Source organism: Bacillus rossius, chromosome 2 (genome assembly GCF_032445375.1).
Source record: "Bacillus rossius redtenbacheri isolate Brsri chromosome 2, Brsri_v3, whole genome shotgun sequence".
Lineage (NCBI taxonomy): Eukaryota > Metazoa > Arthropoda > Insecta > Phasmatodea > Bacillidae > Bacillus > Bacillus rossius.
This window is the reverse complement of record NC_086331.1, coordinates 89,210,140-89,236,576: the sequence shown is the minus strand read 5'-3', so window position 1 is coordinate 89,236,576 and position 26,437 is coordinate 89,210,140. Positions and strand designations below refer to the sequence as shown.

The window sequence follows — 26,437 nt, the reverse complement described above, 5'->3', positions numbered from 1 at the left end:
GTGATAACATCCTTATATTCCTCGCTTAATTGCTGTATCTGCAATTTTTCCTTCTCACCCAACCTTTGCTCTAACCCTTCGATACCACCACAAACCACCTTTCTTTTTTTTTTATTCTCCCACAATTTTATCTTAATTTTATCATTAAAATCGAACCTCATTACTTTCTCGCCGCACACTATTATAGCCTTACTATCATTTAAAAAATCCATTCCCAAAACTACTTCATGGATCAAATCGGGCATTACCCAGAATTCACGTGTCCAAGATAAATGTTCCAATTTAAAATGTAAAAATACTTTTACCTTTACCTGAACCTTTTGCCCGTCCGCCATGGCCACATTAATGCCTTGACTACTTACGATCTTAGTTTTCAAAAATTTATGATCGCGCACCAAATTACTCAAAAATTTCTGCTGGATGAAACTACAACTAGCCCCCGTATCAAGTAAAGCTTCTATCTCACGATCATACAACCAAACTTTGACACATAAACCTCTTTTTGCCTGAATGACCGCCAAACTATGCTTATTGTTAAATCGATATTTCTTAACTTCCTTACGGAAATTACATTTCCCGCTATTATGACCATCTTTATTACAAAAACCACAAACTAATTTTTTCTTGCGATTACATTTTTTTATCAAATGGTCCATGCTGCCACACCTAAAACATGTCTTGTGTCTTTCCTGCTCCGGTTTCTTTTTAAAGCAAAATTTTTCTAAATGACCATATTTGCCACAAAAACCACAAACAAATTTATTAACCTCCGAAACCGAGCAATCCTTAGCAAAATGCCCTACCTTATTACACTTAAAACAAGTCTTATCAATTTTTTCATTACCCGGCGTTTTAAAACAAACCGGTTTAAAATTGATTTTGCCTTTACACTTATCGAATTCACATTTAGCGTAAAAAATATTATCTACCTGGATAGCCCAAGTGTTGAGTTCCTCCACACTATTAGGTCTGCCAATAAATGCGCATTCGTGTCTGATGGCAGGATTTAGATTTTCCAAAATAATAGCTACAAAACGGTGATCATCTAACTGCAGACCAAATACATTAACGTGGTTTCTAATATCCTGTATAAATTCTAAGGTGCTTTCATTTTCCCGTTGAAAACGGAAAATCAATTCCTTAATTAGATCGTCCTTCACCCTCTTAGGGCACAAATATTCCCACAAATTCTCTTTCACTACCGACCATCCAACAGACTTATTTATACCTGACGTAATCACGTCTCTAGCGATCCCGCTACATTTAGTCGAAATACACCTTAACAATTCTTGCTCATTTTGTAAACAACAATTAGTTTTCAAACTATCTACCCCCAAGCAAAACTTTATTAAATCTCTTGGCCCACCGGAGCATAAAGATGGCAACCTATCCAGTTCCTTAAAAAGCAATTTACTTTGCATAGCAGTATTCAATGAATTTACTTGGCTGATCTCCGAATTCTTCACATTTTCCTCAACAGGTTTTTTCCTCCCTTCTTTAATGTGGGTACTTAATTTCCTGCGTAAGGTATCAATGTCATCCTCCAGACCACTCTCTACTCCCGCTGCTTGCAAATTAGCGTAAACCTGTTCTTTGGGAAGTTTATAAATCCAAGAAACTGCCATTATTAAAAAAATCAAAAAAGTCAGCAAAATCGCAAAAGTCCAAAGTCTCTGCCTAGCAGAGTTGCGCAGGTTGTAACCCTTCTTCCTCCTTAATTGGAAGAGGGGTTGCGTCCCCGACTCACTCTGGGCGCGAAGGAAAAAAATAAATATTAAAACCAGGCATAAAAAGCTAAACAATATAAATTCCCCACACCACTGCCCAGGGGTCAGGCCAAAAAATTTAAAGGATATAATAGCAGAGTAACCATTAAACAAACAAGAGGCAAGACTTTGGACGTATGTTATTAAAAAATAGAAATTTGCAAAAATAATTTTTACTATACATAACCATACAAGCTTAGTTACAAAAGCTGACGTTAATAATGGCAGCATCTTATCCCCATTTGCGATACTAACAATAACCTTTAAAAAATCGTAAAAATATAAATACTGATAACAACAAGTATAAAAATATATAAGGGCGTGAGGCGTGGCCACTATAAAATATCAAAATTTACTGACTGCCCTAATACCAAAAATCAAACAAGACAATCAATACAAATATATAAAAAATCTACAAAAATAATACTGAAGTACAAACAAATTATTTAAATAAAGTTCTTAAACTCTCAATCAACGGTTTAGTCTTTCTTCAGATGTTCGTTGCTAAAGACTTGCCAAAAAAACAAAGTTAATATCCTAGGCGTGCGCTGGCTTCCTGACCTTCCTCACCAACTCCAGAGTCTAATGCCACGCCGGGCCATAGGTACGAATTCACAAAGGCGTGAACGATGACCAAAAAAAAATTATCTTATTTTTAAGGGAAATGTAGCAAAAACTCTTCACGTAACATAACCATGTTACCACAGAAGTATTTATCATCTACTTCAAACAAAGTCTTACTTCTTTATTAACTTGCCAATGATTTCATAAAAACTTAGAATGGCCGCACCAACGAAAATCAGACTGCGGATGTAGTGCAATATCGATCGCATACTTTTAATAATACTGCACAAGCTGATATATTAGCTAAAGCCAACTTTAAGTATGCAAATTCCGAAGACAAAGTCTCAAAAACAAATTGCAAAATGTTCGTTTCTTCCAAACTTATACTTTTATGGCAACTACAGGCAAACGGGCGACCTTTTTTTAAAAAAAAATCCCACACTGGAACAACGTGTGAAAACAAATGGGCCTCTTCACCAAACTGGCTAATAAAAGTTCCGTCCAAATAAAATTTAGTATGGGAAAATACACAGTTCACTAGGTTTGCCAAAAACCACTGCAGCACCACGAGGGTAAAAATCAAAATTGCGGCCTCTCTTTACCTTGATAAGTTCAGTATCACAGGGCAATCCATTGCCCTGTCACCCAGCGTGGAGCCTCCATCCCAATACTCTTCGTCGCCCGTTGCCGTCCGGCACACCAGTCCGCGCCGTCACATGGCTCTGTCCTCGACGGTCGCTCGGCACCCTCTCCACTTCGGCCCCAGCTGATTTTTTTTTTTTCTTCCCGGCAAGCCGAATGTCTGACGTCATCAGCCAACCGCCGGGCGCTCGCCAAGTGGTATTTACGTGAAACACAATCGATGTTCTTAAACTCATAATCGATAGCTACCAAACGACGTATAACTAATTAACAGAAACAAATATAATTAAAAAAATTTACAGATAAATTAACATTAATTAAAAAAGGCGTAAAAATACGTGAAATAAAAAACCATATAAAACTAGAGACCAGCAACAAAAATAAATTACAAGTAAAAATGTGGCCCTGCCGGCCACACCCTTCCGGCCGACCTTGGGCCGTGGCCGGCCGGTGGCATGAAACATGGCTCATTTTGCGTCATTTCTATTTACGTCGCGGTTTTCAGGAACGTAACCCCGACGTAAACCGAGGACTTACTGTATAAATGTGTGTTTGAGTGTGTGCGTGTTAGACAAAGATTTACGTCATATTTATGTTGTGCACTATGACTTTCTTTATATGTAATGCATAGGTACTAGTGACACAAGTTCTATTATTACAGTAAAACTCGCTTAAGACGTTCCCGCATTAAACGTTTTCCTGTTTATGACTTTTAAATAATTATTCTCTTGATCACTTTCATATATCCCTATGTTAATTTTTCCAGTTAAAAATGTTTTCGTTTATAGATGCTTCGCGCTTAAACGTTCATTTTAGGAATATAAATAATGTTATAAAGTTTATCTTTACACTCTTAAATTTTATTTATAGTTAAACATTTAGACAATTGTTTCAAAACAATAACATGATGCACGCAGCATGCTGTTACAATATATTTTTAGACCAATCATCTGCTTGCATTCGTATCCTTTGCGAGGCCGTTTTATCTGTATACCATTTCCCTCATTTGAGGCATAACATATGACGAAAAATAAACCATAGCCATTCATTGTCCTAATCGCGTGATATGTGATGCAACTGGTACAGCCATATGAGGAGCTAATTAGTTACATTGTTTGTTGAACACTGTGGTAAAAATTTTATATGGTGAACATAATGATGAACATTTCTGTTTACTTGTCTTGCTATTTTTTTCAGTTTTTTACCGGACTTATACCGTATTTACCTGTAAATTGTGCACAATTTTTTGTAAAACTTGTGTTGAAAAATCATGGTACGAAGCTTATTCAAAACTTGACAACGCCACATGGCAACGCTGCATAATGCATTTGGATTGTGCCTAGTGATTTTTTTTTCTGTAAGAAGATAATGCAAATATTGCTGAAGGTTTGTGGTAGCGATCATCTATGCCTGCTGAAAAAAAAAACCTAAATGATTTAAAAAAGTACAGGATATGAAAACTCGTGCCTTGGGTAGAAAAAGTCACGGAAAATCGTATACGTGATTGGTAGGGGCGATAAATTTGTTTTGAGTGATGGTGTTATTGCAATAAAAAGTTTACTAGAAGGTGAGAATTTGTAGGGTGTGCTTCCTCAGCAATTTTCAGTATATTTTGTTTAAAATCTTTCTAACATGCTCTTGATTTTGGTCATCCGTGACCGAGATGTTTATGGTGCTTCACTGCTGTAAACAAAACAGCTGCAGTCAGTAGCCATTACATTCATGATGATTTTTTTTGGCCCATCGTGGTAAACATGTTATTATTCAGAGTTAATCCACAAGTAAAATATTTAAATATTTATTACCCGGTATATGTAGATACGTGTATTTAAGACAAAGAACTATACTGAAAATATTTATAAATTTTGTAATACCTTTAAAGCAAAATTAAAGAATGCTGCAAAAAAATAACTGCAGAGGTGAACACAAATATAAAGAATGCTAATTGTGCTGGAGTTAGCTCTATCCGCTGTATCTATTCACCGCCTGGTTGCGTCATTGTACAGAGAGCTTGGGACAACAGCCTACGCGATTACACTCGGATAAGGCAAATTCTGTTCCGGTTTTTATTTTTTTACATCAAAATGTGCAATGATATCCATAGACCTAAGGGCCTTCCTACAGGCGTCTACTACCATTAAAAAATAAAATTCAAGAGGCAACCACCGTACAGGTAGTATCAGTCTCTGAGAGCCTCCAATGTGTGGTTTTCAAGGTATCTATCATAAACATTAATTTTTCCCCACCTACTTTGGCCATTGATAATGATAGAGCTAATACATTAAGGCCTTCTTAAAGTGTCTACTACCAATAAAAATTAAATTAGGGAGGTAAATACAGTACAGGTTGCACCAGGGCCTATGAGGGTCTCCAATGTGTGGTTTTCATGGTAACTTAAAGTTAATTCAATATTTTTAATAATTACTTAATTCCATAATAAACATTTAAAAGTAGTGCTAGGCTTTTAACCAACAACAAATATGTGTGGTAATAATTCCCCCCCCCCCCCCCTCCTCAAATGGTCAAATTTTAAAAGAGAAAGCTGAAAAACAGCACATAACCTAAGTATGTCATTTTAATGATTTTTTTATGCAGCAACTGATCTCTACTATTTCCCTTTTAATAAGTTTTCCCTGTTAATAAGTTTTTATAATCCAGTCCCTTGAAAAACGTCTTAACTGGGTTTTATTGTACATACAAAAATTGTATGTCTTTAACTATATATTACATAAAATGTTAAAATTATATGAATGCTCATTTTAATGTACTTAAAATTGAGGATTATGATTTGGTATAAGAAAATAGCATTATGTGACCATCATTCAAAATATTCTTAAAGGTATTTAATGTTTTAAATTAATTTTGTTGTGTCTTTTTTGTTATTCTTTTTAGCTACTTTCACTGCTCGTTGATTGGCTACTTCCTAGGACTTTTGACTGCAACAGTATCATCTGAAGTCTTCAAGGCAGCGCAGCCAGCTCTTCTTTATTTAGTTCCATTCACTCTTCTGCCTTTACTTACAATGGCCTATGTGAAGGTAATATAACTTGGAAAGAAGCTTTGTGTTTTAATGATAACTTTGTGCAATAAGACTATGGTGTTCTGTAGAGTTTTAGTAAGTTACACACATAAATGTTCAACTTTTAACTCTTTGTAATATGTTGAAAGGTGTGTTCAATTTATTTCATAGTAGCATATTTTCCTCTGGCTTGATTTAAAAATATTTATAATTGTTTGATTTTTTATTTTTAATTTTATTATGTAAGTGGTATAGTTTAAGTGAATGGTGGCAAATATTTATTATATTTTCAATATGTAAACAAATCTAAATTAATATTAACAAAACCAATGGTTTATTTTGTTATATTTACAAATATTTTGATAAAATTTGTGGTACCTTTGAGCCATGCATAGCAGCATATCCTTTTTTCCTTCATTGAGTAACAAAGCTTTTTGTTCTGCTTTAAAACCTTGTTATCTCCTTAATCTTGATGTACCTTCCCTTCTTGAAGATGTCGTTCTTTTCCCAATCTTCCGCCTCGTTGAAACTCTGTTTTGTTTTTTTCTGTGATAGATCTGTCTCTGACACTTTTTTCAAGTATCTGATTGATATTTTCAACAAACTTATGTTGATAAACATGTCACGTACTTGTACAAAATCTAAAAAATCACATTTTTCCATTGGAACCACAATATATGCATTTTGAAGTCTTGTTTTTTGCTATCTGATGCTTTTCTCCCAACACCATACACTTTGCAGTTGCAAGGCAGTAAGACACCAAAAATATTAATTCTTTCGTTTGAAAATGCTCTTTCACTACAAGAAAAATAAGAGCAATCAAAATTATTCTTTTTTTTTCCTGCCATTTAAAGTTGTTACACCAATTTTCAAGATGTTTAGAGTGAACTATGATCTGAGCACTTTGAGCAAACAGGTTGCAACTTTTTTTCCTCCTTGTTCTCCATAATGAAGCTTCTTGAAGTGTTCCCAACATACAGTAAACTCCCGGTATACCGCGCCCCGATAGATCGCGGAATCGGGTATATCGCGGGTCAAACCATGTCCCCCAATCAAAAATGAATAATAATAATAATAACAACACAGTAGAACCTCGTTAATTCGTGATGGTCGGGACCGAGATAATCACGGATTACCGATTAAAGCCCGGAAGGTCTCGTCAAGCTTCTCAGACACCGGCGTGCAGCTGGGTTAAGGCCAAGGTCATGTGACGTAACATCTCCCGAGGCTTACTGCGCCTTGGCAGCAGATGGATAAAAATAGTAAACTCCCCATTATTCGTGTTCATTGGGACCCGCCAATGCCCGGATAATTGAAATTCTGTAAAAAAATAATAATAATAAAACCGGATAATCAGTTAACGGTAAGGGCCGCCTTCGAATTGTTGTCTCGGCTTAAAAAAATACGGCACTGCCTAGCCATTAGTTCACGGTCATTTACAACAGCCGAAGAGAGAAAGATAAGATCGTGCTGAACTTGCACACATAAATTTTGGGTAGCCCCCCCCCCCCCCCCCTTCTCAATCATCCCACTTCGCCGAATGCCAGCCAGACACGTCACTCGCCAGGCGCCTGCCGTGCGTTGGCGGGTGGAAACAAACAAAGGGAGACGGGAAGCAGAAGTCAAGACATCCCCCTCAAGTTTAAAGAGTGACAAATGTGACAGGTGAAAGGGGGACGACACAAAGGGTCGGTACAAACAGCGTTGCAGAGTTTGGCGGCCCATGCGAAGGCTTGCAGTGTTTGCCGGCCGCCGGCCCGCGTGACGTTAATTTTAAGCGCTGACAATTTTTACTTCTCTTTTTTTTCTGCACTTTTAAATCGTCCCGGATTATCCGATTCCCGAATTAGCGCGTCACGGATTAACGAGTTTCTACTGTAATAATAATGGAATAAATGATTGACAGCCGATTAGGATAATTTTGCGTTGTAACTCACAAACTAAGCATCGGGCAGAAAAAAGCGTAGGCGTAGAAAATGTCCGCAGTGAAATTCTAAACAAGATATCTCCGTACATTATTCCTCTATCTTGTAGTGTTTTCAAATTATGATCCAATCCAGACCAGTGTTATTTTCTGAAACATTAGTTCTTAACATTTTTTTTTAACCCACAAATAAAGCATCGGACAGGGGACCCGATAAAGCCTACCGTCCAGCGACATTATCCAGCGTGACTCGGCTGGGGATTGATTTTGGATAGGTTTGGTTGACGGCAAGCGCTGGGAGAGGAGAGGCGAGCCGAGAATATGCGACCAAGACACCCGGGTAGATGGGAGGAGTGGAATATAAGCGCCAGTGATGAGAGGGGCGATTAAGCCTAAAGGGAGGAAGTCTGGTGACCTTGAGTAGTTCACTCATTTCCGTCTGCACACTTCTCGTGGTCACGTGTGTTGACAAGCGGAGACATATAAATGTTTTGTTACAACTTGAACCTACAGACGTAATATTATTCGTTGTATTATACACGTTCATCTTTTTACTTTGGTATAATGTTTTAACATTAAATAATAAAGTAAATCAGCTAGCGTAATTTTAATCTTTGCCGAGGAATTCCCAGTGGTCCAATACTTACGTGAACCATACTGTACCACTTTTGCCGTGAGGTAGTAAACAAGCCCCGGAAATGTTTGTGTAGCGGCCTCCCGACCTTTAACTAGAGGCTGGGGAATATAACACTTGCCGATTCGAGCCACACACACTCAGCAACTCGACAAAGCGTTTGATGGAATAAGTAAAGACAACGTTTAACAGACTTTTTAATACGGCGCCATTGATTGCGCTAAAATTATTTTGGCGCAATTTTTGTATCCCACATGTGACCATTTATAATTTACTGTAAGCATGGATAACAAAGTTTAACCACTTTACACGATAGACGATTCTTTATTTTATATTGTACGAATGCTAGAATAGTTTTTCACGTATCTGCTGCATACTTCTGCAAAAGACACGCTATTTGTAAGTACGTAAATCTAGAATTTTTATTTTGTCAATCAAACTCGGTACTTTGCGATTCATATTCGGTTTGAAGTATTACTATGGCCTTTCTATTTAGAAGACTTTGACCACAAAATCGTGTGTAACCGCACACACTGCACTTACTTTGTTACGGACACTCAGACGAAGCAGATACTGTGGCTGACACCACGAGACTGGCAGCAGCTTGTGTGCCGCACGTGTGTATGGCGGCGTGTGGCGCGCTCGTAGGCCGTGCGACAAACTGTGCGCGGCATGCGGAAAAATAAAAAATAAAATTCAACATTTAATATTTATATTTACAATTTATTATTTTTATTTTTTCACCCGCGTTTAGTGAAAACTGCGGATGCAAAGTCCGCACAAAGGCGGGCCGTCTATACTGTGCGTGCTTGCCGACCTATTAGAACACAGGCGGTGTTTTATGCCTTTTGACCTTGGTCACATCGAAACATCGCGGTTATGCAACAACGCGGGTAAAAGTTATGTCCCCCGACAACCGAGTTAAATAGGGAGTGTACTGTATATACATATGTTGTAATTGGACAATTCTAAAATAAAACAGATCACTGTGTGTCAGAGCAGGGGTGAACGTAACTTGTGCATGTTGATGGATATAATTGTCACTGAACTTGAAAGATATTGACACTGGAGTTGAGGAAGAAAGAATTTTCAATGCTTTTCTTGCTTTCCTTTGGTGAAGTTCTAGACTAGCAGTTAAGGGGAAACTCGCTACCCCAACTGCAGACTTTTTTTCTGTCGTTAACTTGTGACAAGTTCTGCAAGTAACCGTCATTGACATTTTAAAACCCAACTTGGGGAATGCCCGTTTGAATACATTGTGAGTAAACCTTTCATCAGTACCTGAATTTGGATATTTTTCTTTAATTATTTATGTAGTAAAACACCGTTTTAATGAACTTCATTAGAGCGAACAATTCATTACTACGAACTATGACTTTGGTCCCGTCAGACGTCCATACAACATAACGTAAAAAAATTTCACTAGTACAAATTTTCTCGCTGAAATTTTTAAAATATTCTATAAATCTTCATTTGAACGAACACTTTTCTGCCCGGCACGGTAAACGACAAATGGATAAAATCGTCGCCATTCACCCACAAACTGCCATCTTATTTATTTTGATATGCGCCATAGATGACTGCAATGGACTAGTGTTGAAATTAATGCACAAAACTGGTGTAGCGACTAAAGCGCTGCATTGTGGTGTTCCCTGACATTACTCTTTGTTGTATGCTCGCACGACGTGTTTAACCGATGCGAAGTTCCACATCGTACAGTATTGCTACACACACATCTCTGGTCATTTCCTAGTTTTTTGTTTGAGAAACGTGGCTATACTACTAGTATAACTTATTTTTACATGTTTCGGGTCCATTTGTTTTTATAGTTTAAAAAACAGTACTATTGAACATATCTTCTAGGAAACGAAAGGCGATTGATGTGAAAATGAAACTTGAAATGTTAAAAGCAGTATATGAAGGATTTTTTCTCAGTAATTTAAAAATGTAAAAAATTTTTCCTAACTTTTAAATTCTATATTTTTGATTTATTACAGCATTTTTGCAAACAGCTTGTCTTGATTCCAAAGGTAGGCTTACTGTTTTGGCAAACAACTTACGTATTTCTGTATAGTACATATACATACTAGTATGTATGTACTGTATGTAGTATGTATCTTGATCCTAAAGTATAGCTGTTAAAGTAAATGATGCTTGTACCACTCATATTGGTATTAGATTTTCTACTTTGTTAATTTAACACTGAACCAGGTGGGGCAAGAGTCACCCACCTGACTGCCTCAGGCGTCACAAGACACAATTAATACAAGACAAAGGAGATAAATAAATAAATAAATATAGCATAAATCTCTTTGTATAATCTGAACAAAATCATTAATTAGTATATTCGTTAATACTGAAAAATACTGAATACATCATTAATACTGAAATGGCACATTCCTATAAGAAAAGAGTGCTTTACAAAACATAAAACACGCAAGTATAACAGATTGTAAAGTCAATAATAATTTAACATTTAAAAAAAAAATAAAAGACAAATTATAATTACGAGTCGCCCCTGTGTACCTGGTAAGGCGTGGTAGCAAGCAAATAAAAACACGAGAAGATGAATCAAAAAGGGCAGAAGGCCTGAATCATGCTGCCAAACAAGTGGCCAGACATCAAAATTAATCAACGCACATTCGGCCACAGGGCGAAAGGCGCAAAACAAATGGGCATGACGAGCAAATACGCCTTACCAGACACAGGGGCGACGAGAACCAGGACCGCTGCCGGCCGACGAACGAGTGAAGTGGCCTGCTAACTCACGGTAAACTAGAGGTGGGTCGAAAAGTATCAACCTGATACTTTAGCACTGATACGCGCCTGTATCAGGAACGGCAAACGAGTACACTTGAAAAGTATCAGAGACTTTAGTATCAGTTCAGAATTCAGCTGGAACAACACCACGGCCAATGAATACAGTACCCGATCGCAGATGACGGTCACTTGGGCGGAGCTTGTGAAAGGGGAGGGAGCAGGAACGACGAATAAGGGATAAAGAAGGGAAAGAATGTAGGGGAGGAAGCGCAGGGGAAGGCGTTGAAGCCTTGAAGGAGAGGTGCAAAGCGATATTGTTACAAGCAGGGCTGCCACTCATGGGTTTTTCCACCCAGATCTGGGTTTTTCCAATGGTGTTTGGGTTTCTGGGTTTTTAAATAATGAATTCCAACAATTATAGGTTTTTTATAATTTTAATTATTTTTATACCTAAAACAATAATAAAGGTAGTAGCTACTGTATCTGTTGCAATATCTGTTTGATAAATGCAAACAAGTCTGTGTGTTTCACACACAAAAATACATATAAACACAAAACTAGTTTTCAAGAAGCTAAGTCGAATATTAAATTAGACACAATTCTTCAAAGAGGCTTGCAGAACACAAAACCAATGCAACAATTAACCTTCAAACCAATCTTGTAGAATCAGACTCTGAATAAAGACTAACGTACATGATGCAGTTTTATAAAAACAATTACCGGTTTAAAGGATGCAGTGATGGTGTTTGTTTTGTCATGTATATATTTGTAGGTTTTTTTATGATATGTACTGGTCCAAGAATTACTTATACAGCCATTTTGCTGCAGTGTAATTTTCTTGTATTGGTTGTATTTAACCGTTTTCAGTCTTGTAAGGTAATTAATTGTTTTATATTAAAACCAGTTATGTTTATATTTTTGAATTAGTACGCAAACATTTTCAACGATAGCATTTTAGACGCATCTGGGTTGTTTACCCATGTGTCTGGGTTTTTTTGTAGTTTATCTAGGTTTTTCATGAATATCAGAGTGGCAGCCCTGGTTACAAGTCGTTTTGTTTATTGTCCTACTTCAAAGTACGCTCAGTGCGCAGTGCGTGCACCGTCTCGTTCAATAATAAAACTAATGAAATTTTAATATTAAAAAGTACATTAATACAAGATATAATATTTATATTTGTGCACCTAACAGCTATGAAAATGCAAATAAATTCTCAGTTGACACTAATAACAGATGTAATCAACATATGGACTTTCTTTTTTCGAAAACAATTAGTAACTAGTGTTTTTATACATTAAAAATTCACGATTTTATCAAAAATAAAAAATAAAAAAACAGATAGGTACATTAGTGAGCGTACTATATCAATGTTTACGTTTCAAATGTTTCTTCAGATTAGTCGATGATTTATAACTCAGTTTTTGTTTACACAAATTACAATTAGCAAACTCATTATTTTCCGTGAAAAAATTCCACACAAATGAAGTCTTTTTCGTGCACTTATCCATTCCTTATTTCACTATAAAGATACTAACTACAAAGCATGACAGCCCGCAAAATGGTGATACACGGCCAGGACGAACTGCAGTGAATGTTGAACTGATTGATACTGGCTGTATCAGGCGGGCATGAGAGTAACAGAGGTAGAGAATTACCGGGCGTGATAAATAATGTATCAGATTCTCCTTCCGGTCGCACGGTCTGCGTACGCGGAGCTTTGTTGCCTCCTGGGACCGTCTGATACAGAAGTATCAGAGACTTGTACCTAGGTTCATTACTGTATCAGTATCAGGTTGGGACTGATACCGAAAATTGCTGTCCCAACCCACCTCTACGGTAAACAAGTGGGCGGGACGAGGGGAAGAGAGGAGGCTGGGAAGGGGAGGCAAGGAAGGTTTAGAAGGCCGGAAGAATCTGGAAGGTCGGAGGAGGAGGAGGAAGGAGTGAGGGGAAGGGGAGAGGAAGGAAAGGAGGGGGGGGGGCGAGTGAAGGGAGGGGAAGGTAGGGAGGAGGAATAAGAACGGACTAGAAGGATGTGGCCATTCTTCAACACGATGGAGTTAATGTTAAAAACCCCAAATCAGGCAATCATTGTGATTTCGGTATAAAGAACTTCATTATAACAAACTGCCGTAATTTTGGTCCCTTCATGTTCTTTATAATGAAGCTCTACTGTACTCTGCAATGTATATTTAAGTAAGGGCTGAAGTATTCCTTTGAGGAGTTGTGGCGAGTGTAATAGCTTTCTTCTCTTGGAAACGAAAGCATGTGGTTTTTAATGAGCTGTTTATCATCAAGTGTATATTTTGTTCTTCGTGAGGCAAGATTCTTCCTACGTTCATCTTCAAATACCACATACCATTTATTCACATATGTCAACAGGTTTTCATTCTTCTTTTTAGAATTCAGAATATGTCTCTAAATGTTATGTTGCACACCTGTATACTTCCACTTTTTTTGGAAAGTTATATGTTTCAGATGTTTGTCTTCTGCATTGCGAAGAATCATCATATGTTCGTCAAATTAATATGACTCATTAAATATGTACCTTGTGCTTCTGGTGTTAAACTGTAAAACTCAGAATAAAGAATCTGGATATTGTTCATCGTAAGAGAATGGCACTTATAGTGACATTTACCGTGGTTTGAAAAAAAAAACGTGACAATTGGTACATTTAAATGTTACATATGTTTCAATACAGTAGAGAGACATATACGTTCAATGAATAATAGCATATTTCTGGTATACTTAACCTAATCTGGTAAAATGTATTCAGTTTTATTTTGCTACATCTTTATGTGGAAGGAAACACATGCGCACTATTATACAGTATTAATATCATAGATAATGTAACAAGGAGATTGACACCGGACATTAACTTATAGAATAGAAGTAGATAATTTAAAAAACAGGTAAACATGTGGACATAAATACTGCCCATAACTAGAGACCTGGAAATTTCTTGAGTAGCAGGTCTTAAAATTTTTGGGTAAAATTGGAAATATTCTTGAGGTAAAAAAAAAAATATCAGCATTTAAAACTTGTACCATATTATCATAGTTATTTCACTACCATCGTGAAATGGTAGTGGAACGAATCTCATTCATGATTGAAAATATAAATTTTAAACATATTAAACACACAATAGCTAAATAAACAGTTATTAGCCTAATTCATATCATGTACCTACCAGTAGCAAAAAAAAATTGGTCTCTGACCATAGACTACATATACAAAAACTGGAGAACTGTTGTGCTATGGACAAAATGTGAACAAGGTAGTTGAAACAATGTTTTAATCTATAGTTACGATCGATCTTTCACCATGTTCACATACTTGTTGCATTTATCGAAGACACTGGATATTGCAAATTTTGCTTTGAAAGCAACATAAACAAACAAAAATGTAAATAAAACTGCCAGAATCGAGTGGAAATTCACTGTAAATGTGTTTAATATTGCAGAATGGGTATGTGGACATTGTAAATAACTAAAATGATTGAATAACTTGAGTTAAAAGTGCAATTATAAGCTAATTTCGTCACTATTTCACGAATTAGACTTTTGTTTTAAATTTGCGGTTTTTGAAAATTAGTTACCTCAATAAATGTATGATTACTAATCTCAGGCCTAAACTATAGCGACTGCGCTGCGCTTTTTTTTTTTACTGCTGTGTCAGAAAGCTATTTACCTGACCCTTCAGACCCTCGTTCCCCCTTCACCCGTCAATTTGTCACACTTTAAACCAAAAAGGAATGCCTTGACTGCTGCTTCCGGCTCAACTCTCCCCCCCCCCCCCCCCCCCCTTTTCATTTTCTTTTCAAGCGTTCTTTTCACAGCGCCCCGCCACACTAAAAAAAAGGTCCCTCTACCTCTTTTATCTTCCCACACTCCTGACGGCTGGAAGAGGCATTTTTCACGCAGTTATTTACATCACTTCTCCCAGAAACATTTGTTTCTGTAATCATGTCTGGTAAAAGGAAACATAAAGTGCTGACAATAGCATGGAAGTTAGAAGTTGTGGACAGGTTAAAGAAAGGAGAAACTGCCGCGAAATTAGCACAGGAATATGAAATTGGAATCCAAACCGTGCGAGACATTAATAAAAGTGAAGAAAAACTTTTGCAGTTTGCTAGTAGATCAGACAGTGTGGCAGGGCCTTCTAAACGTAAAAGCATGAAAACGTCTACCCACGCAGATGTTGACAATGCTTTGTATGTTTGGTTTAGGTCGTTAAAAGGGTGGAGGGAGATGCTGAGTTGGGACTGCTGTCGCTGTCCCTCCCGTAGCAATAAAGGGGACAGGAGAAGGATGGCGGCAACACAGTGCCAGTATTGTTTACGGTTCAATAAGCTGGGACACGGTATACAAAGCCTTTGCTTGTACTCATAGAATTCTACTGAAGAGACACTCTTTTACCAGTAAATACACCATTTTTAAGTGGTGAAACGGATTATCCAGGTTTTTTTATGGGCATTCAATTATCCGGGCATCGGAAGGTCCCAATTAACACGGATAATCGAGAGTTTACTGTATTTCCTTCTAAACAATATGGAAATTTTTAAAATTTCTTTTGTTAATTCTCGATTCCGTCTTGTTTCCAGCTGGAAATATTTTCCCTCGCAAAATTTTCCCATACAAAAATGTCCTTTTCTACCCAGATCTTCTTTAAAACTTAAATTAATCCTAGCCCATTCTTGAGTTATCAATTAAATAATACCTTAATCTGATTTTTTTTAATGATTCTTCTGATTACACAGGTGTCTGCTTGAATTTTTTATAGTGTTAAGAAACATTATTATGCTCAAATGTATTTGTTTCATGCAACAGGAAACAGAAAGCTCATCTTGCTGTGAAAAAATTAGATTTATTAATTCTGTGAATCTTCAGAACAAAAACTTTGACTAATTGTGCGTGAAATTCTTAAATACTCAACATATAACAAGAAAATTAAAATTATTAGTGAATTGATTCTGGTAAAACAAAGTTATGAAAGCTATGTGGCTATTGTCTGCCCTACCAAATACTTGTGTGGCTAATTACCAAATATATTATTTAGTACGTATAAGGACCTGAAAAAATCACAATCGCGATAAACTCAAAAAATAATGTGAATTGTGTTGTTTTGAAGTCAAAACGAAATTTTCTGATTTTTTCTGTGTTTTTCGCGAATTTATACACGCATAAACAAATTTTACTGTGCTCGTGTTTTGTACTTCGTTTCCCCAACACTGAGAGCCATCACAATAACGTCACATGCAAGAACGAGGGCTAGAACAGCTTAGTTGAAAAAGTACACACACTCTGCCTTAAACTGCGGTATGTATGCCTGTTTTTTTTTTTTTTTACTGTGAAATGTCGTCTTTGGTGACAGATGACATGGGATAACTTTTTGGAATTTGAAATTTTGTGGAAAAAGGAAGAGGGGGGGGGGGGGGGGGGAGCTGGAAGAGATTTGGCAGGATCCTTCTCCCTTCCTCACCGCTCTTTGTTTTTCCCTTCTCTTTCGACTACACATGCCACCCCTGTCTATTCCTCGCACTTTTAACTACTGTTTATACATTTGCTTTCTGAGTGATGTCTTTTATGCTGCAGTGACCAAACTATTTTTTTTATTACTGCTTCTTATGGTTTTAACATAGGCCGTGTAAATAACAACGGTTATCAATATCTCCAGTAATTTCTCCACATAAAAAATGCCAAAATATATGGTTACTGCAAGGCAACAAGCTGACAAGATTAAAGTGACGGTGTTTATGCTTCCGTTGCTGTTGCTCTAATGTATAAATATTGCAACTGCCAAGTTACAATCAAAATTCTATTGCAAAGCATGTAAATAATGACAAACATGTAAACGCCAGGCAAAAATATTCTACTGCACCAGTATTCAGTTCTTTAGATAAGTGTGTCAACCCAAAGAACATCTTCCCTAACAAGTCAGTAGATGTTATTTCACTAATTAAAACTATTCCCAAACTCCACATCATTTTGAGAACCCGCACTTTTCAAGGGTTACAAAGCTCTAAAAGAAGATGTGCAAGAGAATTGCAAGACAGAAAAGCACGTAGATATGTTGGAAGTGCTTTAAGTATAAATTAGAATCCGTTTGCACTAGCAGTTCTGCATGCTGTTTATGAACGGTTACTTAGTCACTACATTTTATCATCACAGACAGAACGGCAAAACCTGAAAGAAAGCAATGATGAAGTGTTCACTATGCTATCTTTTGATGACTAAATTCAACACTTACAGTTCAAATTTTTATGTACCTTTAGTTTTAAATAAGATGAATGAAACAATCACGAAATAGAATTTCTGTTATGTTATGATTTAATTTTTTTTAATGAAATGCCATCAGATAAAAGTGCACATAAAAATAAAATAACTTTGCATTTTGTTGCAAATTTTGTGAAAAAATAACCTCCCTTTTTTCAGGTCTCTAAGTATGTAGCAAAACCTGCTTCCTTGATATGTTTGTATTATTTTGTTATTAAGTTGTACATATTCTACCTCTTAAATAAACTTACCATTTAGGAAGTTTCAAAGGTATTTTTTTCTTCCCACTTACTAGAAATTTACATTAATGATTATTGAGAACCATCATTGATAATGTGTCTTGTCAGTCTAATGCAGCTTCTTATGTAATTTTATTTTTTTCAATAACTTGCTATACAGTCATCAGTAATGTAGTTTTTTATTATACTTACAATCTTTCATGGAGCAGCAAACTATGGTATACCGTGGGTGGAATCATGTCCCCTGCCAGTGGAAATAAGGATTTTGAAATCATTTGTAGTACCTGCACTTTTACTTTTGTCCCTGGAAATATGAATTTAAAACTACTGTAGATAAAAAAAGTTTTATAAAATCATATACTACTTGATTGAGTGTGCTGTCTTATTGGATAAGGTAATTTTTATATTTTTATATACATATATATATATATATCTGTGAAATTATAACAATTGGTGTATTAATAATTTTTTTGTGGCTGCACAAAACAAATATAAAAATAGTAGACAGTTAACGTTCACAATATTTACACAGTTAACATTCACAATAATTATACAGTTCAATGGTTTGGCTGCAGAAGTGCATAAATAGTTTGTGATGGCAGAAGCATGTCCAGTTATTTTGTTTACTTTATTTATTTATTATTATTTTTTTTATATTTCTAACATGCCCACCGATAATTTGAGAATATTTGAGGTGGAAATTATGTACAAACAGCCAAGCAAATGCATATAGTACATAAAGAGAACATAAACACTCAGTGGACAATGTAGGCACTACAAGCAGGCAGGCACTGCATACAGATAGACACTACACGCAGGTAGGCACTACTAATATGGAAAGCTCCACTTGCAGGTAATGTATCATAATGTAGGGACCACCTACAAGTAGGCACTACATATTTGCAGGAGCTACAATAGACAGGACACTCACTACAGGACAAAATACATCAAAAACAAGCACATACAAATATATATGATAAACAAAGAATATTACTATGAAAGACTCAAAACCATAAACAAAGAACATAAAATAAACAATATTTATGGCACTAGACATGTGCACCATGGACCATGTTTTCAAAAACAAGTGATTATATTGAAGTTAAAAACAATACTTTAGGATTTTTTTTTATAATAATTAACTCTACACTGAGCTTATTATGTAATAATGGTAGAATATTATCATATTTATTAAAGTGTGTCTATAAATAATATAATAGTTGTGGTTTAAAGTACATATTGGTGGTTTTTACGGCTATTAAAGGTGGATTTTTCAACCAAGTATATTCTAGTAAATAATTACAGCTCAGTTTATATTTATATCAGTCACAAAATAATATTGCATATAATATTTGGCTTCTGTTTCAAATGGAACCAAGAATGCAATGTAAATCTACAACATTATCCTTGAAGGTGGTTTTAATTAATTATTTTGAGTAGTTTATCAACTTTATAAGTTTTTCGCTATCAGTTTTAAGAGGCTGATCATAATAATATAGCCATATTCAAGTTTATATCTAACCAAAGCCAAATAGGTACAAATAATGAAATGTATATAATGCATTAATTAAGTGTAGTATTTTTAATGAGACCAAGTGTTCTGTAAGCGTTATAAAAAAGTGATTCAATACGTATATGAAAATATAAGTAGGTATAGCTTCATATGTAATGTCCACTATTTCTTTCTCTTGCACAGATGGGTTGAAACGTGTAACAAACAGTGCTTTTGTTCTCCTAAGAATTTGTTTAGCGACTTTTTTAAAAATTAAGTATTCTTGATTTTAACTTGCATTGGTGTTCTTTTATTTTCTTTCATCATAGTTTTCGGGGGGAGGGGGCGGGGGATGATGACACAAAATTTGAAACTTGTGATTCTCAGACTTGTATTTCAAGAGGAATGTAATATTTGGCAGAGAAGACCACCTAACATACTGAATGCCTTTAATATTATTAATTAGATTTATTCATAAAATTTTTATCATAGTCTAGCTTCATCCACTTTTATGACTACTGTGTAAAAACAAAAGTTAGTTTCATACATTTTGCATTTGCACTATGATACAATTTATTGATAGGTATTTGTAAATCTGTAGCAAATGAAAAGCTAGTTAGATAGCAGTTAAAAAATTTTAGTGTGGGCATTTTTGAAGCAGAATATATTTAATTGTTTAAGTCTTATTTTAAATGCTATGATGTATCTATTAGTTAAAAAAAATAATTGTTACTTTTGTTTGCATCAACATGTGTGTGAATCTTGAAGTATGAAGCTTTTTTTTAAATACAAAATACTTAATAATTTTTTATCATGGTGATTAATTTAAAAAAAAAATCATTATTTTTTTTTTGCAGGGGGACTTAAGGCGAATGTGGAGTGAACCATTTATAACCCACCCACCATCAAAGCATTTGGAAGTCTGACATTCATCTTTCACCTCCAAGAGAATTTTATCAAGCAAGTCAAATTTTTATTTGATATAATGAATGTTGTGTCTGGTTTCATTTTAAAATACTCTATTCTTTGTAAAGACTTTTTATTTTATCTATAGCCAGTGCAGGCTAAGCTCACGGATGGTAAATGGTAGCACACAGGTCCACCACTTGAGATTTCATTAAAAACTGTTCTAGCCATGGGAATCATACATTTTGAATATTGAGAGAGACAGTTAAACAAAAAATGAAGCGAAATGTACTTTGTTTTTATGTTCTAAGGGTTGTGATGTCAATTACTACATGATGGATTCATCTTTATAAAACATATTGTTACATGTGAAATAATGAATAATTGTGATGAGTTACAAGGTTACTCATCCTCTGTGGCATCATAGAGTACTCGAGTACGACGTAAAACCTCGATAAGGGCTGCACTGTTTCATCAGTTACATAGCTGAGGTACCAGCGGTGAAGGAAGTCTAGTCTTCTAATTAATTTTCTTTGTGTAATGATATTTATGCTGAAATGCCAATGGTGAATTTTCACTAAATGAGTGAAGTACAGCTAAAAATAAACATGAAATAAAACTAAATATCTGTGCATTTCGACTAAGTATATGTATTTATTATTTATTCATAAAAAATTATTCTTTTAATATGAGTTATTAGCAAAGGAATTTAAATTAATGGATTTGAATTCTTTGAATTAATAAAATAGTCTTTATGAAATATCGGTCTATGTCACAATAATACATGCATTAAAACTTGAACTTTTAATTAGCTTGTGAGAATTTTATTAGAAATTTGAAACATAATTACTAAAATTCTACATACATTATTTGTGAAAAGATTCTAATGGTTTGAGCTTACTAAACAAAAAAAAATTCTTTATATCATTACATTAGTCATTAATTTTTTAGTCCAGATATATAATTATTGTAATTTGGTTGGCAAAAGCCATTAAAACAGAGAGAATATTTGAGTTATTTTACTGTACAGTATTTATATACAGTTTTAATTTTTGTTAGTGGAACCCTTTTATAACATTTCTGTTTGTTCAATTTTCTTGTTAATGAAATTACCTTCACTTGATCCCTATACATGATTTTCAATGGACTATTTATTATCCTGTCTTTTTAGACTGTCAAGTATTGTCTCAATTGAGAAATGTTATAACAAGATGCCACTGTATTTAGTTATGTGCAGATTCGACTGTTATTTTTATTTATATACTATATTATACATAATTTGTATACATAATATGTCACTTTTGTATGCATTTCTTTTCGGTGTTATTTATTTGAATTGTTTATTATATAAATGGCCAGTTATCATATTTTGTGTTCATAAATTTCCATTTTATTGTTTTTATTGTGTATTCATTGTGTCAATATTTTTTGAATGATATAAATTAGTTTTGAAAAGAGATATTTAAATGGATGTTCAATACATCATAGTGTATTCACCAACTACAAGGGCCTATGGAACTAAGGGGTGTTCAGAGCTGGAGAAATTGAACTTTTATTAGAAAACTATGAACGATTCGGCTGTTGGGTGTAGTTTCAAATAGCAACTAAGAAATTTAACTGGTACCTTTATGTGTGTCTGTTTAATGAATTGCCATTATTAAATGGTAATTATTTCAGAGTAATGGAAATGGGTGTTGTCAGAATGTGTTTTGGGTAAGATAATTTACATTTTATAGCATCAAATGGTTAAAGTTACGTAAAAAGAAAACATTTTTGTAAAATAATTTTAGGGTAAACACTTAAATTTCCATAGTTGCATGCAGCATGACAAAAATATTACACCAGCATTATAGACAAAACCATGGAACAAAACTTTTATAGATAAGTGCTGCCCTTACCTCTTCTTAGTTCTTGGGCTTAAACAGGCAAACTAGTATCAGGTAGGTGGACTCTTAAATGAGTATGAGGAAGGAAAAAGGGCTTATAGTATGAATGATGTTTGAACAGTGGGCATTGGTGCAGACTGAAGAAGAGGGAACTATGTTTTGGAGAAATTATATTTTAAACTTAGTTGAAAAGAAGAAAGAATAACAGAAGGAGAGCTGAAAATAAATCAATTAATTAGCAGCTAGAGAGATCAATTTAAACACTTACAGCAGGCACTTAAAAAAAATCAAAGCAGGAGTAGACAAAATAACTTTAAATTAGTGATGGGTAGGTCGCGGTTCTGGGTTCTCGGTTCTCAGTTCTACCGATTATCAGCAAATTAACCGGCACCGAGAACCATAAATATAATTTTGGTTCTGGTACCATGGAAAGCATTAAAGTGAAAATACAATTGACTCCCAATAAAACGCAGCAGTATATCGCCGGCAACCGTTACGCACATGTCTTACTTCACTTAAAGCCCCATGTGAAAAGTAAATGGTTGGTAAATCTTTTAAAAATGCAGGCGACACGACAAAGGACAATATTCTCTTCCCTTCCTTCGCCGCCTCGCGTTAGCCCGCCCCGATGGAAAGATGACGCCAACGGCAGGAAGTGTTGGAACGTTAACAGAGTTCTAGATGCAGAGATCCCAATCCTTATTTTCCCCTCTATTCACTAGCAGACATTAATTATTATTTAAACAAAAATTACACGTATAGAAAAATAACACAGGCTCAATAGTCTTTTAAAAATTATCAGAAAAATTAATTCCCATGATTTAAAGTTGTCTAATACTAATTAACTGTAGGTAATACCTACAAAATTTGCAGCTTTACATCGTTTATAACTAGGGACCCGAAAATATTGTGACTCATGAATTTTTGAAAAATCACCAAACACTATTAAATAGTAGGAAATGTTATTTTAATGATAGTTAAATATGATTTAAAAGGTATTTTTACTTTGGTTTCACTTATGAACTTACGTGTAAACAATTTTAATCCTGAATTTTTGTATCTATTCATGAATATCCACAAATCTTTGGTTATTTAATTTTTTCTTTAATCATAAAACAAATAGTCACGGATGTACGATAACAGTGGTACGCTGAACCATATTTATACGTAGTACATTTCATTAGATAATATGATACCTTATACATGATTACATTTTATAAATCATTGTATGCTATACCCTAATTATGGTACTTGATGGCTGATTATTACTGTGGCGCTGGAGCGGTAGTGGGATGTAGATATGATATCTTTATCTTGGTTTCAAACAACTAGCATTTGAAAAATTATTTAGCTTTCTTGTTCACTGTGTGTACGGCAGAAGCTGCTTTCAAGCAGGAAGAAAACAGATAACCAAATCTTGGAGGCCCCATGCTGATTCAGTATTCAAAACATAAACTTCCCTTTTTTCTGTCCACTTGCCCTCCCTCTAAAAGCGTTCAAGGCCACAAGACTGGTACTTAACACGTCATTCTCATTCCTCCAGCACTTACTGGCAAGGTTTGTTCGTCACTCCAATAGGTTTTTTTTCTTTTCATATGCCTTTCTGATATGCCTGGTCATGCCAGGCTCAGCACTTCCACCACAGTCAACCAAATTTTTGCCATTTCAAGCCAAACGACTCAATGACAATAAATAATAAATAATAAATAATTCCAGTATTCTGAGGGGTTGGGTTTTTGGAAAACAAGGGATCATTTCATTACTTCTTAGATATAAATATCTACTCAATTTTATCAAATATTTATTAAATAAGTATTAAAATTAACTTCTCTGAAAATAGTTTGTTGTAAGTAGGTTATGAGTGGGATTCATTTTTTTTATATAATTGCATCTAGTGACACGATAAACAGCTACTGTGCTACTTGGGGGGCTGGTCTGTGTTCTGATTTTGGTTAAGTGGGGTGCTGATGAATCATGTTAAACAAACGTACCATTTATTAGGTCATACTTTATCTTTGGTGTGACTTTAAATTGTGTGGAGGTTAACCTAAAACTGAGAACCAAGAACTGGGAACCGATTTTTAAGAACCAGAACAGAACCGAGAACCGGGAAAAAAGTAGAACTGACACGTCACTACTTTAAATTTAAAAAAAAATGCACTGGTTATATTGAGGGTTGAGATGTGCCTCGAATAAAAGTAGATATCTGAGGACTGATTGGAGGAAAATAAATGAAGGAGTATATTCTGTTTGGTAATTGTTCTAAGGTAATGTGAGAAAGTCTTAAGAAAGTAAAATGGAGTGAATAACGTTAAAAGTAATGGAATAATTTTACATTGCACATTTAATGACAGGAAGGCAGGACTTTGAAATTATAATTTGTTGTGATTCCCTCAGGTACTGCCTAGTGCTCATAAGTTAATGAGTCATTTCAAGGGGCAGGCAAAATCTGTGTCTCTGACCTCATCATGTGCAAAATAACTCGGTGGGACGTTTAAAGTGAAGGACATATATGTGCATAAGAAACAGAAGCCGTGTTACAGCATGATACAGAATAACAAAATGGCTTCAGTTAGAAACTAGATAAATGCAAGGAAGTGCATTTCATGCAGCATGGGGAATTAGGGACAGGCTATTGGGGTGGGATTCAGGATGGAATGGCTGGAGACATTGATATGAAAGCAATTATAGATGATGAGTAGTGAAGTGATGTGGATGGAGTAGTGATGGCATGAATGGGTTGGGGACAAGAACACCCAGAGAAAAACCCATCATTTTGCGGCAAGGTCTGCGGTTTTTTCCACGTGCGACTAGTAAATGAACTAATAGGTGTGTGAGGAATCCATTGTGGAAGAATGCAGTTTTATTGAAAAGGAAACATGCGGTTGGGTAGGTAAGGTAAGAGGGAATGAAGTTATAGTATGTAAGATTAATTTTGTCATTTATCAGCAGAAATCTTAAGAACAAAATCTGGTAAAAGTAATGGTTAGAGTGAATGATTGCAGGAAGTTCACAACACTTAACGCAAGTAAGGGTAAAATAAAAGTTAATGGCCTACTATGCACCAAGGGCTGTTAGTGTTTTTGGTTTGTAATAAATACAGCTGTAACTAAACAACCATGATGTTACCGTGCTCGTCTAGTGATGCAATTTTACCCATGGATCCACTGCTGACATGCTTTGCTATTTCTTTACAACAGCAGTTAAGGGGCCTCCCTAGTAAAAATTTTTAGCGCGGTGGGCCACTGGCCACGTACTACGGCCAGTGGTTGGGCGGGGCGATATACCTGAGCCTGTCGCCTGCGCCCTGGTGGAGGGGGGAGAGGGCGTTTCAGCGAGGGGGGCGGAAAAATGGGAGGGTTGTCATTGTGTGGAGTCCATTTACTACTTATACCTGCGTTATCTGCGAACAAGATCGTGGCAAGAAAGGTGACTGTTTTTCCCTTTCGCTACATTCAATCAAAAGGATAATGTTCTCGCATTGCCTTGCTTGCTTCCTGACAGAGTTTATTAACTTGAAACATTAAATTAGTGTTGCGATCCAGTCCATATCCATGAAATGCAAACAATCGTCAATTCTGTTTAAAACATGTATTTTTATTTTTTAATTAACGTTCTACATAATTAAGAGATTTACATACATTACAAAAAATGCTGTCACCAACAATCGATGTGTTAGCTTGTGTTTTCAGGGGGGGAAAAATGCAAAAATTATATCATTAAAAAAATTTCCAACATTATACTTTCGAACTGACATTTGTGTGAAGAATGGTTTTGCACGGACAGTTATGCTTTCGTTCATAAAAGTATTCCGCACCGCGACGAGAAATCACGTCCTACTAATAATTGAGTAATAAAACTGGGAATAAAATGATGAAAATAATATTAATTATTTTTACTCTTAGACACAAATAACGACAAATAAATTTTTAACTTACTTCCTGAATAAAAAGTGCATGTCAAACTTACTTTTAAATTCTGTAAAGAAAAAAAATGTCAGGAACAAACAAGTGTTCCCACCAACGACACATCGTCAACTTTGTATTCTAGGGTTCACGTCGTATTTAGTTACACTAAATATTACTGCATATTATTATTTTCTGGCTATTATTATTTTATTTTTGCATATTTTTTTAATGACTTTAACGTTGCATAATATGATGAATAAGTATACACGAATGAACTGGAATCCCGTTTCGAGTTACATACAGACTGTTCACTACGAGCAGTGTAAATTTCTTAGCTGTTGCAACAGCGGCCTACAGGTGGATTCAGACTGCAGGCTTAGTCAGTCACGCTGAATCCACCTGAGTTCAGATTTTATCGAAGA

The 26,437-nt window shown here is 35.4% G+C and overlaps 1 protein-coding gene across 2 annotated transcripts in view; it reads left to right on the top strand.

The window, feature by feature from the left end:
* LOC134529443 (signal peptide peptidase-like 3) overlaps positions 1-26,437 on the top strand; it is a 151,100-nt gene that overhangs the window by 87,272 nt on the left and 37,391 nt on the right. For both annotated transcript variants that reach the window (XM_063363544.1, XM_063363543.1), the window contains exons 10-11: positions 5,865-6,009; positions 20,173-20,275. In XM_063363544.1, the coding sequence (XP_063219614.1) occupies positions 5,865-6,009; positions 20,173-20,241 (214 nt within the window). In that variant the 3' untranslated portion in view covers positions 20,242-20,275. The remainder of the gene's footprint in view (positions 1-5,864; positions 6,010-20,172; positions 20,276-26,437) is intronic.